The 18,202-nt window shown below is 39.4% G+C and overlaps 1 protein-coding gene across 2 annotated transcripts in view; it reads left to right on the forward strand.

The window, feature by feature from the left end:
- The window catches only part of NAV3 (neuron navigator 3), a 270,974-nt gene that overhangs the window by 189,380 nt on the left and 63,392 nt on the right, over positions 1-18,202 (forward strand). For both annotated transcript variants that reach the window (XM_075150396.1, XM_075150404.1), the window contains exon 13: positions 15,153-15,291. In XM_075150396.1, coding sequence (XP_075006497.1) covers positions 15,153-15,291 — 139 coding nt within the window. The remainder of the gene's footprint in view (positions 1-15,152; positions 15,292-18,202) is intronic.

Genomic DNA, 18,202 nt, shown 5'->3' on the forward strand with positions numbered 1-18,202 from the left:
ATCAGTAGAAGTCAGATTTTTTTCTTTTTTTTAACAAAGAAATATCCTGACTTCTACTAGCAGATTATTTTGATAGTGGAAAGGAAGAAACATGTAACGAGATGGACTCACATGTTGCACCATCTAGGGGAGAGCCCTTAATGGCTTGTTTATTTTCCAGGGTTGCACACTCCAGCATTCCCAAGCGTAAGCCATCACATTTGACAGACTTGAGTATGACCAGGGGCCTGAATCAGCAGCATGTCATGTTCAACTATGCAGAATGCTTTTAATAACAGTGTTACAGCAAAAGAGTGGAGGCTGAGCCGCTCATCAGTCTCGGGAGACTCTCCTAGCTTTGCCGTGTTACAGGCAGACCACGACTGACTCGTAGCCATATCTTAATAAGAGGAGGGAGAAATCAAACTTAAATTTTTTCAAAGAAAAAGCTTGAGTAAGTGAATAAAAAACCAATGGGCCATTGGAGTCTGCCTGTTTGTCATAACAAGTAAGAATCCTGTAATGTTTTCTGCAAATACCTGTAACACTCGCACTCTCTTTTCTGTCCATGGGAGCAGCTGCCCATAGCTGCAGCTGGTCAAGCCATGGACAACTCTATTCACAGACTACTGAAACTGGCTTCGGACTTGGACTTTGGTTTGGGACTCTTGTTTTTACTCTTCACCAGCATTAATTCCAGTGATGTTTTGGCTCAATGCCTAGGTTTCTGAAGAATGAATCTGAGGCCAAAAGCTAGTGTGTGCTTAATCCAGTGCATGGATCAGGTCCCTCAGCTGGGAAAGAGAAGCAATACCAAGGGAGGGGAAGGCCACACGCAGTGCTTCACTGCTGAATGTAGAGTACCCTATGGCCACTTTGCTTTGGAAAAAGGTGTATATGTTGTCTCCAGTCTCCAGTTTTAATGCAGTTATTAAAAATGAGTCTTTAACTTATCTAACTACCACATTTTTAACAATCATCTGTATTTAAGTATCTCACAATCAGAAAATCAGAATGAGGTTACTTGAGTACTACATGAAGTTCACATGAAGTTCACATGAAGTTCTGTTAGATGCAATGGCAACGTTAGAGGTGCCAATTGAAAATCAGAGCTTTGAACGAAGGATAAGAGAGCAAGCATCTTTATTAAGCCAGTGAGTTAGCAAAAAGGAGGAAGGTCAGAGGTCCTCTGACTGTTCCCTCTGTTTTTCTCCTTTGGAAAAAGTCACAAAACGTAGCAAGATGATTGAAGAATTGCCTCCATGATACTCCTGCTCCTTTGCCTTTGCAGTGACTGAAGCAAAATAGTAAAGAAAAGGGAGCAGTGTTTTTTGCAGGGCTTTCTTCTGCACTGCTGCAAGGGAAAATGGCAGTCTTGTTTTATTTCTTAGCAATTAAATACTTACACAAAAGTTACTGCTCTCATAGTTGGTCCTATCTGTTATATTTTAGCACAATAGTCTTGAGTGTTACCCAATATAAGGTTAGCTATCCCACTACCCCGATTGTAGTCCTTCAAAACCATTTTAGGACATTTTGTGATTTATATTAACGCCAGTAATCCTGTACCTTTACTGGGAATTGAAATGGGGGGGTGGGGGTGGTTAGGTAGGGAAATGAAGATCTTTTATAAGGGAAAAAGCTGTAGATATTATAAACATTGATTAGTTGTAGAATATCTGTGATCAGTAGTAGTTAATATTGTACGTGTTGAGGATTTTAAAAGGTAAGTTTACACTAGAGTTTCCAGCCTGCCATAGCCTGTTCTTGCTGTTGCAATACCCTCTGCCCTTTAATTTCCGCTGCTTCTGATAATTTTATGTGGTCTGTCAGAGAGCAAAGATTATCTGAATTTTAGGTTAAATGGGAGAGAACAGGGCAATTTCAGGTGAAAAGTAAGTACACAAAGTAGTTGAATAATGTAAAGACAACAGACTTTCTCTACTAGAATTGCATGGGAGGATTTTTGCTGCAAGCCATGTGCCGCTGTCTGTAGTGCCCTTTGTCTCAGCTGTATGTGTCTAGGGTAGAGACGATGCGGCAATTCAATTCTCCAAACTCTGTGCTCTGCTAGTGTCTAGAGCTCTGACCTTTGCAGGTAACATCCATCCTTTTTTCATGCAGGATTTGAGCTTGGTGTCCCTCTCCACTGCAATCCATCATATTTCTACAATCTCTTGCTGTCTAATCTTTTGATGTCTTTCTTGCATCCTAATTCTTTCTGCAACATTGCAGATGAGTATTTTCATTCTTAGTTCTCCTAGCAGATAGCAAAAAGGACTCTAGTCCTTTCTGTTCTCTTTCCAGCAGAACTGCAGGCTTCATGCCTATCCATTACAGTATTTTTTTCTCTTTTTCCCATGGAAAAACTGCATTGAAAAAACAGTGGGCATGCATTCTTTCTTTTTTTCTGGATCATTTTAGATTCACTTCCCTACTTTCATAGCTTCCCTGGGATTGTTTTTTTTTGGGGGGTGGTAACAATAAAAGCAAACTTGCTTTTGTATTACTAATTAAAAATTCACACAGTTGCAAGGATAAAAATGTGCACTTAAAATGTGTCTTGTTTGCAGCCCCAATGTAATCATCATTTTGGTGAGATGTTTAAACTGGCTCTGAGGTGAGATGTCCTACGCAGCAAAGTGGGCTGCCTGGAGGGGCCCTGCCACCAGTGCCCGGCAGATAACTGTGTCTTCAGCAGGATGCAGTGGGCCTGGCACATACGCTCTAGGAGATGGACAAGGCTCCTCCAGTGCCAAAATGTCCTCCCCTTACTGTCTGTATCTGCTGCTACCATTCCTCAAGCACACATGCACAGATGTGGTGGGCTGGAGAGGACCAGCCAGAGGGCTTTTGTCACCATCATTCACCACTTCTTGTTTGGTGCCATCACAAAGTCCCCTTTCTGCCCCCTGGTGCCGACCTTAGCATGCTCCCCAGTCACCCAGAATCCCTGAGAAACAGCGAGAACCAAATTCTTTAAACATTTGATAGAACCTGACATGTTAGGGGAGTGAATCCACTCAGGCAGTTCTTTATGTGCCTGCAGGGATATCAGGCGTTGTTTTTCTCCTGCTGAAGAGGCTTAGAAGCTAAAATGGGTCCTCTTTTTAAAACCTGCAATCCACACTGTGCTGACAAGCTGTGTCAAGAGTGTCTTGAATCCATGAGCACCATTTTTCTCTTTCAGTCAATCTGGCAATAATAGTAATTTTGGTACTTTCATCCCTTGCAAAGAGAGAACTCATAGTGAGATACATTAGTGCTGCCACCTTTTCAGCAGAAAGGGGTGCTTTTAATGTGCTGTTTCTCTGAACTTTGAGCTAAAAACAGCCAAAGGAAATATTCTGTCATCCAGAAGGACTACAACTTTCTAAAGGCTTGGGGTCTTCTTTTTTGAAGGAAATTGTTTACAAAACAGAATGCAGCAATACCTTCAGGAAACATCTGTCACTGCACTAGGAAGAATACCGAAAAGTTTAGGATGCTTAAAATATCACAATTAGTTATTGTTGTTTGTTGCATATCTATAGAGATTTGATCAAATTTTGCCATTTCTTTTTAAGGGAATAATTTGGCTCTGGTTTTGCATTAAATTATGAGTGAAATGTTTTTTTTAATTTGTCACAGGAGAAATTGAGATATGTTGGATTTAAGAAAAAAGAAATTATCTTTTTAAAGTTTTGTTTCAAGCATCCATTTTATGTTATCCTTTATTATTTTCTTACCTATACATTTTTTCATCTGACTAGCATATGATAGAGTATTTCATTGAAGATGCTTCAATTTAGAAAAAGATGGGTTTGTTCAGTATTAAGTAGACTTTTCCATATATCAATGATATTTTGCCCTGTCACAGTCCAGAAACCTGGGCAATTTACCTGGCCTGCAACTCACTTCCTACAACCCTTTCTTCTCCAGACTCCTAAAAACTGAATAAGGATTAGGTTGAAGCTTGAATTGTTCCATAAATAAGCTGCTTCTGCCCTCATTGGCAAGATGCTAAACACATGGCACAGGAATTCTTCAAGAGACGATGGGACCAAAAAAGACTGGGTACCACTGGTATACGGAATAAAAATAAATACATCTGGAAACTTTCAGTGATGGAATTGATCCCAGTTGTGATGTCTGAGCAGAATCAAAATACTATGGATCAACAATTGCTGCTAATGACCACGTGAAAAGTGACGATGTAACATAAGGTGTACCGGAATAGCATTTAAAATTGCTGCAAAAGCCTGACATAAGTCAGGATTAAAGATAACATTAAACTCTTAAAACAGAATTTATCTAAAACTAACCAATGTCAATAATCTAAATGCCCAAATAGCTCTTTAATGCAGAACAAGGAAATCTTTAACATTTGGGGAATTGAAAGAAAAATCAAATAAATGCTAGGATGACTAAACTTCTGCAAATAAGTTTGGTTCTGAAATCTCTGTTTTCTAAACTCAGCAGCCTGACCTTCGTGGGGGAAAAGGCTAGAAGGAATTAAAAATCAGGGAAAGAAGCTCCAAATCTCAAAACTGAATAAAAATGATTCATGAACCTATTGATTAAAAAGAGATTAAAGATATGAATAAACTGGATGAACCTTTCTTTTTTCTTTTTTTTTTTTTTAAGTCTGGTTTTTTTAGTCTGGTTTTGTGTACAGATTCATGTATGTCTGATATATTTAATTGGTATTGTACGTTTCCTCTCAGAGAGACTTCTGCTTTGCCTCTGTCTTCACATGGCTCTGTATTTTCACGAGTGTTACAAACAACAATTTTTTTGAGGCTTTGTGTTTTCTTCAAAGTTTAATTAAAATCAGCCAGCAGTTTTGCCCAGGCAGCACTGATGAGCAAGGGCCTGAAGGCCAGATGCCCAGAGAGTATGAGCACTGAAGCCTTCATTCTTTACTAAATGATGTTAAAAATCAGGTCATGCAGAAGCAGGAGAAAGTCCCTTTCTACTTTCTGCTAAAGCAGTAATCTGGGTCTTTACTCAGCAAAATCTGCAAAATGAGCCACAAGTGTAAGTGATGACAGTCCTGGCAAACAAAACCAGGAGAAGAAACATCTTTGTGTTCTGCTTAACTTGTCCTTTGTCAGACAGGTTGTTGTCATGATGCTGACTGCAAGTAAGTAAGCCTATTAGGCTTCAGATAATAGGCCTACCCTGTTATCTGAAAATATTTGTGTGGATCAAGCTCTCAGAGAGTTTCAAGAGTGAAGATTTTTATTAAGAAGCCCTTTAGGCATCAAACTAGCAGCTTTTCCCACAGTCACAACTTGTTGCTAAACGCAACAAACCAGCACCTTGTCTTGAGGTCTTCAGGGAAAAACTGCATTGAATGAGGGTGTGCGGGAGGAAGCCCGTTGCTTGCAGTTGCTTCCCAAATAAAATTCATCCCATGCTTTTGGAAGGGCTGCATTTCTGATTGTGCTTACGCATGGTGGGAGGCATCGCGCTCCCAAGGTGCTCTCCCCACTCCTCCACTGGCAGTGCAGGACCACGAGCTCTGGGACCACGTTATGCCAACTGGTAAGAAGGTTATCAGGGAGTGCTGCAATGAGGTGACAAGGATCGGAGGTGTCCCACAATAAGTTGTTACTTTCAGCTTACAGTTATAAAGGATGATTTAAAATAAAAAAGCATGAAATTACAAATGAGATATAACAATTTTGGTTTAGTCTCTGCCTGCCACATCTTTTCATCAGCAGCAAAGGACAATGTGGGGTAACAAATGTCTCCCACAAGCCGAAAGCAGCTCCAAACCTTGCTTTACCCTAACAGCAACGCTGCATAGAACTGTTTTTAAGTGTTGCTATTTCATGGAGAGTTATAGGATGAATATCATGACCAGAATGAACAGAGATTTACTTCTCATCATTCTGCTAACATAGTTCTGTATGTTTTTTTCTTCAGATTGAGTTTAATCAGTTGCAAGCAGGAAAAATAAATCCCTGCTTCTGCACGTAAGCAAAAATAAGATAGACAGTTCTAGCAACAAATATTCTTGAAAGTGAGAGACTACACACAGCAGAGGAGTTCACCGGTAAATCGGACTTTGACATCAGGCAAATAATTACTGGGAAGAGTTCTCCTCTGAACAATTATCAGGAGGATCTGTTTGGTTTCTTCATATGCTGTAAAGACAAGGTTGAATAAAGAGCTTTGATTTTTCAGTACCTCTCTCCCAGCGGAAGCTGTGACTGGCAGTTTGCAAACGTGAATGGCAAATTCTGCTTATCTCAGGGTATTTAAGGTGCTGGTTTCAATACAGTTTTCCTTCAAATACAAATGTGGATCCCATGAGATATTTCTTTATGCTTGTGGGATCTCATTTCTCTCTTCACTTTTCGGGATGCAAATTGACCATATACAAAGTGAAGAATGACATTTTTCCTTCTTAAAGTGACAAGGTGACAAGGAATGAAGTTTTATATTGCTTTTGTATCTTCTGAAGAACTGTATAGGCACTGTAATTTGTTTATTTATGTCCATTCAACTGATGTTAATTAACTTGTCTGAATCTGCATTTGAAAAATTTAAAAGTCTCTTGGATCCAAACAGTGTATTAAAAACATAACAAACAGCAGCAGGAAGATAATTCCATCAAAAGCTTTTCTCCCTTGGTTTGTTATGATATTGTCAACAGTTGTTGATGGAATTACTTCTTTACATCTTGCTTCAGCCCATATATTACTATTTTCCATAGACTGTTTGAAATGTAATTAAAAATGAATGCTGTTTATCTGCCTCATGCAAAAAAAAACCCAGAACTGTGCATTCCAGGAACAAAATATCTTTTCTACTTGTATATTTATTATTTTATTCAAGTAACACTTGCCTAAATTCCATTGTGCAAAGTTCCTTCTTCTGATTGTTGATACATTCTGTTATGAATTTAGAGCTAGTTAATGACTTTCTGCTGTCCCTATCATGTCAGATTAAGCATTATATTCAGAAATAAGTGGAAACTAGAAGGGGTTCTGGCAGAGACTTATTCAGATCCTGAGGTGTGGGTATGCAGGTTTTGCAAGGTATGTATAATTATCACAAGAAATGTAAATCTTCCATCAATTCATTTTTTTTCCTGCAGGCTCTAAAACCAAATTATTTCTTAAAGCACTTATTAAATTCTTGGAAGAAATGTGGAAATACATTGACTTTGCAAAAATGCATTTTGCTCTAATTGTGCTCTTGGGCTAGAAGTAATTTCTGTAGTAGGATATAATTTTCTAATTGGATCTTGTTATAAAAAGATTTCAAACGTGAAATAAAAAATGCTCCCAAAGTGATACTGCATGAAAGCAGATGCATAAATGCATTGCTATTCTTTTAAATTGTAAACTATTTTCCTTAGAATATGCTGAATGCATCCCTTTTTGAAATCTACATCACATGATTTTCTATCCGTGACCTCAAAGTAATTCAGGATTAACACTTCAGTGGGTGTCTTGTTAGGGTATGACAGGTAATGCATTACACTTGCTGAGGAAAAGGTGGTGAAGTATGAGTCCAACTGGCTATGTTTTCATTTAGCTATGAGGATAGAATAGCTGTAATGAAATTTATAGCCCCTGCAAGTTTCTGGTTTGATTCAGGGCCTGGGCTTTGGCTCTCAGTCTGTTGATTGAAACAAAGCATTGATTTTATGAACTCTGTACCATCTTGAATCTGTCTGTGAAGGATCAGTGTAGCTGTTTTATGAATAATGAGCAGCTGGGCTCACAGTAAAAGGTTTAAAATGGATTAATTCATGACGAATTGAACTTTAAAGGAGAAAGTTTGCCAGCTGATATATTGGCACGCTAGTGAGGAGTTGCTTTGAGTAAAACAGTCCAATTATTTTCTTATCTTTTCTTCTTAATGAGCTAAGAGATCATTTCTGTTCTCAAAAGTCAATTAGGGGAGTAGTTATAAAGTCTTGATTTTAGGCTGAATCCTGCCTTACTCCCCTGAAATGTGTCCTGAAATATGGGTATCAGAGAGGATGGTTCATGGCAGCAGCCTGGACTGCATGTTAATATTCACTTTACTGGTGTGCTGTAGAGAAGCAACGTCCACCTTCATGGAGTGTGTCATGGAGGCTGATTTATGCATTGCATTCCCTGTTTTATGGATTTTATATGTGTGTGGGACTAGCTTAAGCACAGAATGATGGTCAATGAGTTCCATCTTCCTCTTGCAGGACTTGTATGAGTAGAGTAAGGAAAGGTGTACTAAGTTCAAGCTTCCTACTGTGGGCATCTATTTTAAGTCCCCTACCTCTCTCATATTTCTCCGGTCTTTCCTACTTACCCTTTGGATGTACCTGCCTTTGTCTGCTGACTACCTAGGGGATTAAATGCCAACCTTTGATTTCCTAACTCACATTTAACGTAGATGCCTTGCACATCACTGACACGAATTGTCTTGCAATCCAGGTAGCCACTCTTACAATTCAGGTGGCTAGATCTGGGAATGTTGTTTTTTTAGGGCACTATTGGCTAATTTAAATAACTACCCAGTATAACTGAGGGTGTCCCAGTCCTAGCCACTGCAGTAGACTAGTGTACTAGCATCTTATTTGGCAAACATGGAAGTGGGCTATACTAATCAAAGCCATTGCTTGTATTTCTCATACCTCTACTGTTTCTATGAACAATTGTGTAGAGACATCCAGAGGCTCTAAGAAAGGGACATGGAGACCTGCATCATCTGAGGATTCATTAACATAAAACAGCCAGCTGTGTGCAGCCAGAGGAAGGAATAACACCTCACTGCTCATCTTTGATCTGCTTTTAGTATGGATTTGTAGATTCTCAAACACACACTCAGGAGTTAAGTTTCTGTTTAGCCCTGAATGTTACTCTCTTGTCATGATTTCAGTTACTTCATTTGTCCTCTACGACCATTCTCCCCAGCAGCAGAAATACACGTGGGCACTGCCCCGTATGTAGCAGCCATGGTAATGAACAATTTAGAAGTGTTTAAAAGTGTTTTCACGTTTTGAAAGCTCAGAGTTGCTATAAAAAGCAAGTAAAGGTTGTTTTGATAAATGTGTTTGCTCAGATTCCCTGAATCCCAAATCCATACACAAGTCCTTGGGGATATGTGAGTTCCACTGGCATTAGCAAGAATGTGACTAAGGATTTCTCATTCTTAAGCAAGACACGCAAAGATTGTAGGTCTACTACTGTGGTCTAAAGCCGTTTATGTGCAGTACAACACATGTGACAAATGAAGTGCTATTTTTCGTTCAGAGTTACAAACCTTCCTAGATAGAACAGTTATTCTAATTAAATGAATGCTTTAAGAGGAAAGGTTTTGTTTTTGTTTTCTAGAGCTGTATTCTGCAAGCTGTAGTTCCTGCTTCTGCTTGCAAAAATGGGTAATGAACCAAAGAAAAAAATGCCAGCAACTTGTCAAACTATGCCAAGGGCTGGATGCATTGAAGGAACCATACTTTTCCAGCAGACTCGATAGCACATTGATTGGAGTCTTGCTGCCTTCACATGTCTGATGATCTGCTTGTGAAAAGCTTTTTCATTTGCATACGTAGGTCACTTTGGCTGGAGGTGCTCTCAAAAATTAATGAAGTATGTCAATGTTGAAACAAATTCCAGGCATTGACCCACCTTATCAGTATGGTGGACTTCACTGAGCTGGCAAGTTTAAGAGCATGTAGGAAAATGCTGAAAATAGAAACAGGAAGGGTGGAAGAAACAATCGTTGTGGTTGGGCACTCTGCCATGTCTTGTCTGCAATTAGAGACTGCTTTGATTTTCTGAAACAAGTACTGTGAAAGGAGAATATTTTAGGTATCCATGGAGCTAACAGAGATTGTTAGTACCAATTCCTCTTGTCATGTACCTTCAGGATTCGTTGCTCTCCCAATGCAGTGCATTTTGTATTTTCAGCCATCACGCAAAATATCTAGAAAAAATTGTTGCATATTGCTGCAGGTCTTCATTATGTAGGGTACAATCAAGTATTATCTGGCTTGTTTCATTGCATCTTCGCCCTAGAGCTTTGTTGCTTGTCCACCTGCTGTTTGAAATAATGTCTTATCCTATATAAAATATCCCTCATTTGGTTCATATACTTCAGCATGTGAACTCAGAATTGGATTATTTTCAAGCAAAGAAAACCAAATACTTGTGGAAAGCAAACACAAAAGTGTCATAAGCACAGCTCATGCAATTTATCTCTCCATTTGAGGGAATACTTGTGGGAATAAGTTTATAATCTTTGTTCAGCTCTACACACTGCTGTTAAGCACCAGGTATTTTGACTTCAGACACCTTGCTATTTCTAGAACTATGTGGTAGAAAGGTCAATGAGAGGATTATTACAGAGAGATCTTTTCAGTACTAACGCACGCTAATGAAAGTGAGATAAAGAGTGATAGCAGAGACTAACCAATTGTGGAGATAGCAAGTTGTGGATTCCTCAACTTCCTGGAGTATTTGATATAATCAAGGAGTTGGAACTTTGCTTGAAGCATTTGGAGCAATTTGTGGAGCATTGGGACAAGTACAATATTCATAGCCTTCGGCAATTAGAGACAATGTGGAAGTCTTCTCCAGCAGAAGTGTTATTTCTTGCTTCAAAATGGGCAAGAACTGTTCAGATTTGAAAGATGCAGGCTAGAATTAGAGGCTGAGTTTTAGCTAGTGCAAATAATCTCACAGGCACACCTATTCCATCAAAGAAAAACACAGATGAATCTAAGCGGAAAGAATATTGGTAATGTCACTGCAAAGAGCCTGGGCAAACTCAAAGAGCATGAGGTATGTTTCTGGATGAAGGTTGTAACACAGTGGCCATAAATGTAACCAGGGGATGGGAGGGAAGTCACCCCTCCATGCCCATCACATGGTTGGGCACACTTTTTCTAGCTCCCAAGGTGAAGGGGCATTCCTACTGCAGTACAGCTTCCCTGCTCAGATTCAGCCCTGTGTATGACTGAAGTGATGGAATAATTATCAGAATTATAAAGTTGATAAAGCTGAATGTTACCCATGCTGTGTGAAAATAACTTAATGAGGTTGTAAAAGCTCTCAGAAGTTACAAAAGGGTTGCCTATGTAACCTTAATTCAGATTTCTTGTGCACACACATTTTCAGGCAGTCATGGTTTGGCCAACAGCATACCCCGATCTCTAGAGTCCGTATTTTATATACTGTGTAAGATTGAGGGTGTTCAGTTTTAAAGCAGTTATTCAACATTTCATGTAATTCTTATTATTTATCATATGTGGCCCCTTATTTTATTTGTCATATGCCATTTGAATATTTTTCTAAAGAGAAAGGGGCTGTTTTAAGGTGCCTTTTAGTGTAGTGTCTGAGTATCCACAATTATCAGAGACTGTGTTTTCAAACTCATTTGTACACGTATTGTGTCCATTTTACAGATGGAGAGCTGAAGTACAGCAATAGTAAGGCTGAAAATAGCTCCTTGTTTTTAACATGCAGTTTGAGTTGCTGGTAACCTAAATTTTAAGATACCCCTGCAGCAAACTATAGGTTCAAAGCACACATTTGCATGCATTACATCTTTGCAAGTCAGATGCTGAGCTCTAAAGAAAATTAGAAGCTCTTTATTGGTGTCCGGCTTGTTAAAAATATTGGTTAAAGCAGTCACCTAATATCTTGCAGGTTGCAGGGAGTCTGGTACACCAGGGGCTTCAATCATGCTTCATATAGTCCCTTTTGACACAGAAGTCTTTCAACTTCTTTGAAAAATGACAGAAGGCAGCTTGCTTTAATGTAAAATTCAGATTTATCCCTAGAGCAGACCTCTTATAAGTATTAAATTAATGAAGCATTTCTAGAGAAAAAATAGTACTCTCACAATAAGAGTAGTGACTGCTGGGCTGTTTGCTTGCTCTTCGTTTGCTGATTTGAACCCAGCACTAGGCAACACACAGCAGGCTGAGCTGAGCTGCTGAGTAGGGGGGGAACTTTGGCCAGTTAGCTGAAAAAAATCTGTCAGGCATATGCAAACAGTGATTTTGAAGAGATTTATAAATTATCCAAATCTGAGAGGTTTTCTCTTAGAAACAGGAAAATTCAAATACTTAATGTGAAGATTATGTCTTGCTGAATTTCAAGGTTCTTCTCCGGTTCCTCTTGGGATCCAGGGGTTTCTCAAAAAAAAAAAGTTTGCCAAAACTTGTCAAAATAGGGCATTTTTCTCTTAGCCTCAGTCTCCCAGATAGCTGAACTGCATTTGCTGACATTTTCTTTTAAAGAAATTGACCTGAGGCTGACACCCAACAAGAAAAAAAGCGCAGATTTTGCCAGTGTTTTAAGTAGCTAAAATGTGGTTTTAAAAAGGGAAGTGTCAGGCATTAATGAGCAGTGGTGCTAACCTGACCTGTCATAAAGTCTGTAGGATGCATGAAAAAGAGAAAAGTAAATATAAGATAAAATGAAAATAAAAGTTGAATCTTAGCCAGTATATTAAAAGCCTATATTAAGTCCCTTAGGTACAGTTTGACAATGAATATTGTTTTGATGAGGGGTAGGAGGAACAAGATCAAAAATTACAAGGAAAGAATGGGTTTTCAATCTCAAGATGATGCTCATATTTTACCAGATTTGTTTGTCATACATTTGCTAGTTTAAAGGAGAAATGAATACGAATCGTCATGAATTTTTTCCAGATTATAAATAAGGCACCTTCATTATCCAAAAATTATATTAACTTATCTGATAGCAACTATACTATCTAGATATGGGGAAAGAGGGCTGAAAAGGTTGAAACAGTAAGTACTGAAAGATAAAAGATTTAGCTGCATGAACAAGTTAAACCAACTCTGGACAATGCACTAAAATAAGCACAGAACAACGACCTTCATTGCCAAAAGGATGGCTGATATGGTCTGTTTTGTTGGAGTTTTCCATTTTTACTATGTATTTTCAAAAGGTTGGTACAAAATATCATTTCAAGCAGGAATCAGTTTCTCTAATAGTCCTTAGAAAAATACCATACAGGAAAGAGAGAGGTTTTGGATATTCCTGGTTTTTACATGCATACTGTATATTAGCAGAAATTTGGGGGTATGAAAGCCCCCAAATTTAGAAAACATCTTGAGCACCTGTCTTAAGAGAAAAAAAAAAAAACAGACAAATATAGTGATGACTCTGAAAGGTCAGTAGTGGAGGTGTCAAAATAATCTTCTATGTATCTTACAAGATGGCCATGAGTGTTCCCAGAACCCACTAATAATCCACTGGTGAGTGAGGTGTGATGAGTCTGAAACACCACAGAGAAGAAATAATAGAAAGGAAACATGATCATAGCCATTTTTGCCTGAAAACTTCAGCTGTAGAGAACATGTTTATATTTTGTGAATCAGCTAAACTCTTTCAGAATTTAGAAAATGTGAAAGAGAAAAATGAGCATGAAATGAAGTACCAAAAATTAAAATAGAATAAAGTAGCAAACAAACATGGAGAAACAGAATTAAACATTGATCTTGGTCCCCAGAGTCTTAGGGTAGACTCAGAAAACTGATGGTCAAGTATTAATTGACATGAATGTCATACATTAAAAGTTCATGTTGCTTGTGGAAGTACCCAATATATCTCATTTTGGATCTGGCTTATGATTTTTTTTTTTTCCTTTTTTAAAGTATCTTTTAATGAGGGCATATTATCTTTTCTAAAACCTAACCACATTTAATATTATTTATGTTTTTATCCGTCTTTAAGGTTCTCAGCCTTAACACTGTTATACAAGGTATATTCCCATGTGGGACATAGCATTTGAATAATGGCTTTTAGCATCAATGAAATTCCGTATCACATTAGACAGTGAAAAATACAGAAAGTATAAATGACTAGTGCTTCAGAGATGGTTCTTAGATTAATGTGGGCAGCCTATAAGGTATGATATTATAATTGCTTAGATACTAAATTTTATAATTAAATCACTTGTGTGTATATTACCTGGAAATGTTGCAGAAGACATATTTATTTGTAGTCATTATAATGAATGGTGGAAAGTGCAGCACTGTAATAAACTCTTGCCCTCTGAAATATGTTTGTCTTGTCACTGAGCTGGCTTACTAATGCGATTTTCTACCTTTCGCAAAACGAAGGTAATGCTAGCTGCAGTTGCTATGATACAAGACTAGTGCACTGAACTTTCTGGTGCATCAGCACACATTTTGTACCATGCAGTTCACTGTCACTGCTGTTATGACTTTCTAAAGCCTTCCATGAAGAAGCGGATAAGTGAATTTAATCTCCCAAAACACCACGCGTAAAACAAGAATTCACAGATGTTTCCCTTGTTTGTGCTGCAAGTGATAAGGTGAATATTTTTCAAACTCTGTGGGAATAATCCAAAACAAGATTAACAGGTGGAGATGCAGCAAAACTGGGAGTATACTGCTGTATATGGCAATAAGCTAAGAGTCACAATGTAACACCATGGAGAAGCAATTGGGTAGAGAAAGGTCTGAGAAACACAGATCAACTTCCCTTCCATGCAAAAGCAAAGCTTTTGTGAGATTAGGTAAATGGCATTTCTATGAGAGTAACCTTTCTCTCATTTGCATCCTCTGCCTCAATTTCCCAAAGCAGAATTGTTGACAGCCTATGTTTCCTGAGAGTTGTATAACGTGTTCTCTGTCAATACTGGTGACTGTATTGTCAGGGAATCCTATTTTGATGACATTGCACCCATTAGACAAAGGCTGAAGACAAGAAAATAAAACTTTTGGAAATACTGGCTTCCTGCTGACAGTTGATTAGGCTGCAGAAGAGATACTCCTTTTATTTTTCTGTGGCCTGGAAATCCATCAGGTGTTCTCAAAGCTATTAATAATGCTTTGGCTAGCAATACCACGTAGGTTTAATGGATTTCCCTGCCAGTGTACTGAATGTGATTGCAATGAAGCATGAAACAGCCTGTTTTAATGACTTACACTAGTGCTTTCTTAGATTTGATGATAATTTTTTAAAAGGCACCTGGGTCTTTCATTAATTGAACAAGCAACCACTTGACAGTGAGTGAATAATTAATTAAAAAGTCTGAAAACTAATATTCATTGTACATTAGGAAATATTACTGAAAATTTTCTGGTATACCTCTTGAAGAATAAGTAATTGCCATCTATTGATTTTGAGATGCTTTCTGCCTATTGACACACAGTACATAAAGTAGATGTGCTCCTTTCTCTGCAGCTGGGATGACAGCAGCTCAGTTAGTAGTGGCCTCAGTGACACTCTTGACAACCTCAGCACGGATGATTTGAATACCACCTCGTCTGTCAGCTCTTATTCCAATATAACTGCCTCTTCAAGGAAGAACACTCATGCCCAGGTGAGTAGCTTTTCATTGTCATTTCTTGCAACACCCCACAAGCGTGCAGGATAACAAAGAAAAAAGTTTAGTATCAATGCCTCTGAAACAAATGAAATAGTAATATTTTACAAACTCCTCTATCACACTTGTGCGCAAGGAGCCCATGGACCCCACTGACCCAACCTGCCTTGCTCCTGGGGCATATCCCACTGCCAAAGGTGCTGGCCGGTGAAACCTGGCTCTGCCTGCCCTGGAGGAGCCCCCCCTGGTCCCAGCCCCAGGAAGCCCCCAGCCCCTGCTTCACCTTAACACAAAAACCACAATATGACTGGATCTGTGATGGGTGGATTTCTACTCACTTCATCCCATTTGGAGTATCTCTTTCAACAGATAGCACAATTTAAAATAAGATAGTTTTTGTCTTTCATGAGCCGACACATATGAGGGAAGAAATGCATAGGCTGTACTGTCCTTTCCCTGTTCTCTCCACAGGGAGAGAAAGAGGCTGAAGGAAGGAGCCCACAGGTAGCAGAGCTTCCCTTCTGCCCAGTTAGGTCCAGGAATGAAAGTGTCCCATGAGCCCACAAGCTGACAATGCATAGTGTCAAAATAGAGTTCTGAGCCATGTACAGCCACAAGCTATATAGGTAATAGATATATATGTGTCTGTATATATAAATATAAAGCCCCTCTGCCAGGTGTCCCAGTATTTCTTCCCAGCTCCCCTCAAAATTGCAAGTGATCAAAAAAACCAATACACAATGCTTGCAGGAGTCAGTTCCCCCCCCAAAAAAGAAAGAAAACAGAAGAGTTAGTCCCAATAGAAAAGTATTCTCTGCCATGTCATCTCCAAGGGAACTTCAAGACTGAACACTCAGCATAGGGGAAGAGTTGTTGCCCCCAGTGATTTGATGTCAAGTATTCAGGACACAAGACTGACACTCCCAATTGCATTTAGACTCCTGCAGGCAGCCAGTGCCTGCAATTCAGAGATCTGTTTTGCAGATGCACATTGTGGCAGACTTTGTCAACAGGAGAAAAACACATATTTGTCATTTCCTCCAGACAACAGGGAAACAAAGTTACTTTGGGAATGAAGATTACTGTAATCAGCAGCAGGACAGATTTCAGACCAATGTCGTACTCATGCAAAGATACTCGCACAGATGCCAGCATTTTTCAGCCCTTACCATTGCCTTTCCCATCAGGGTCTCCCATAGTTGCTTAATGGGACATCAGCCTCTTCCCTTTCACATCAACTAGTCCTGGGTTACTTGTTCCACTGCATCATCATCATCATGACTAGGAAATCTCAGGCTGACTATTTAACTCTTTGCAGGTTTTTCATTCGAGTGATCTCATGTTGTAGCTGCTCAACCAGATACTATCTGCAATTTGTTCAGTGATAGACAGAGATGCAGCACATGTTCACATGTTGCTTTCCCGCCAGAGCTGCTTTATGTTATGAAGGCTAGGAACAGACCTTTATCAGGTCTGCCTTTACCAGGCAGATTAATCAGAACACACTGTACTCCATGCTAGCCCGCAATCTCAGTCAGAAGCTGAGATGAGCAGAATATAGAAGTATTTTGCCAGCTGTTCTCCAGGTGTAAGACAGAGATCCCTTTTGCAGTCTTTTTAAGTGATCGGAGCAGTGCAAGCTGGCTATAGTCTGAGGCAGAAATTGCATGTTTTGTTGTTGTTTTCTTACTAAAAGAGGTTTAACATCACTTTTCAGATCCCATAATGGTGAAGAGAGGCTTTTAGAAAGTATTATACTTGTTTCTTGGAAATTATGCAGTTTGCTTTAAAATGTATAGCTATGTATTTGTAACCATTCATGTATAAGAAAAGTTCTGGGAGCATTACACATGTTGTAACAATAACACTAATGAAAACTCTCTTCTGAAGGACCCGACAATATTTGTGTAGATGTTTGCTTGGGCTCTTTTCCCATCCATCCTTACCCAAATTCCGTGCTAGCATCTCCAAAGCACATGTGAAATTACGGAAGGGCAGAGAGCTTTTGCATTTTGTACGCCTCAAATGACAAATATGTAAACAGCAACAGATTATTCTGTCGGTCATCTAATCAGTATTAATCCTACTTATGACAGCAGTGCCTAGGAAACAGCCACAGAGGGGTCTCTGCGGAGGAGGAGTTGTGGCGACATAGAATAATAAATAGCCCTCCCCTGAATGCGATCCAGTTTGCAGTCCTGTTTAGGTTGGCTGTATGAGGATAGGGCTGTGGTTACACCAGACAAAAGTAACAAAGAGTGACACCTGAGAGCGCAGCACCACTTTTTGCTGTTAAAGAGGGGCAGAGGTAGGCAGGACTGGTGAGATGGTGATGTGCAAATAAGGCTTGAGGCTGAGGCAGGAAAACACAGGAGGAAGGGTTACAACGAACAGCCTGTCAGCACAAAGGACACGAGTTCTTCTCAAACAGAGGGCAGGGTCAGTCTCCAACATTTCTATTTAAGCTGCTTTCACAGCTTCTACGTTGTCTGTCTTGTTGGGCTGCTCCTTGCAGCACACACTTATCAGCACTCCTCAGGGAAAGCAGATGCTGCAGGGGTGTTAGGTCCTGACTGGGGCATCTTCCACATGGGTCTGAGTTTTGGAGCAAGCGTGACCCCAGCTGGTTACCTTCACCCCGCTGGTGGGTAGTGCTTGCGTAAGTCTCTCTTCTAGCTGCTCGGCTAGCTGATATAGCTAGAGTGAGTTTCTTGTTGGAAACAATTCATTTCAGTGGAGAAAAACCAGTAGAAAAGCCATCAGCTGCAGCACTGATAATTTTGCTGAAGATGTTATCCTTGCCCAGTAGTGGCACAACATAGTGAGTGCTGCTGGTGCACTATTCCCAATTTGGTCAGTGGAAGATTTGGGTAGGGAAAGGATGAAACCAGACTGAGGTGATTTTAGT

This window comes from Calonectris borealis, chromosome 1 (assembly GCF_964195595.1).
Source record: "Calonectris borealis chromosome 1, bCalBor7.hap1.2, whole genome shotgun sequence".
Taxonomy (NCBI): Eukaryota; Metazoa; Chordata; class Aves; order Procellariiformes; family Procellariidae; genus Calonectris; species Calonectris borealis.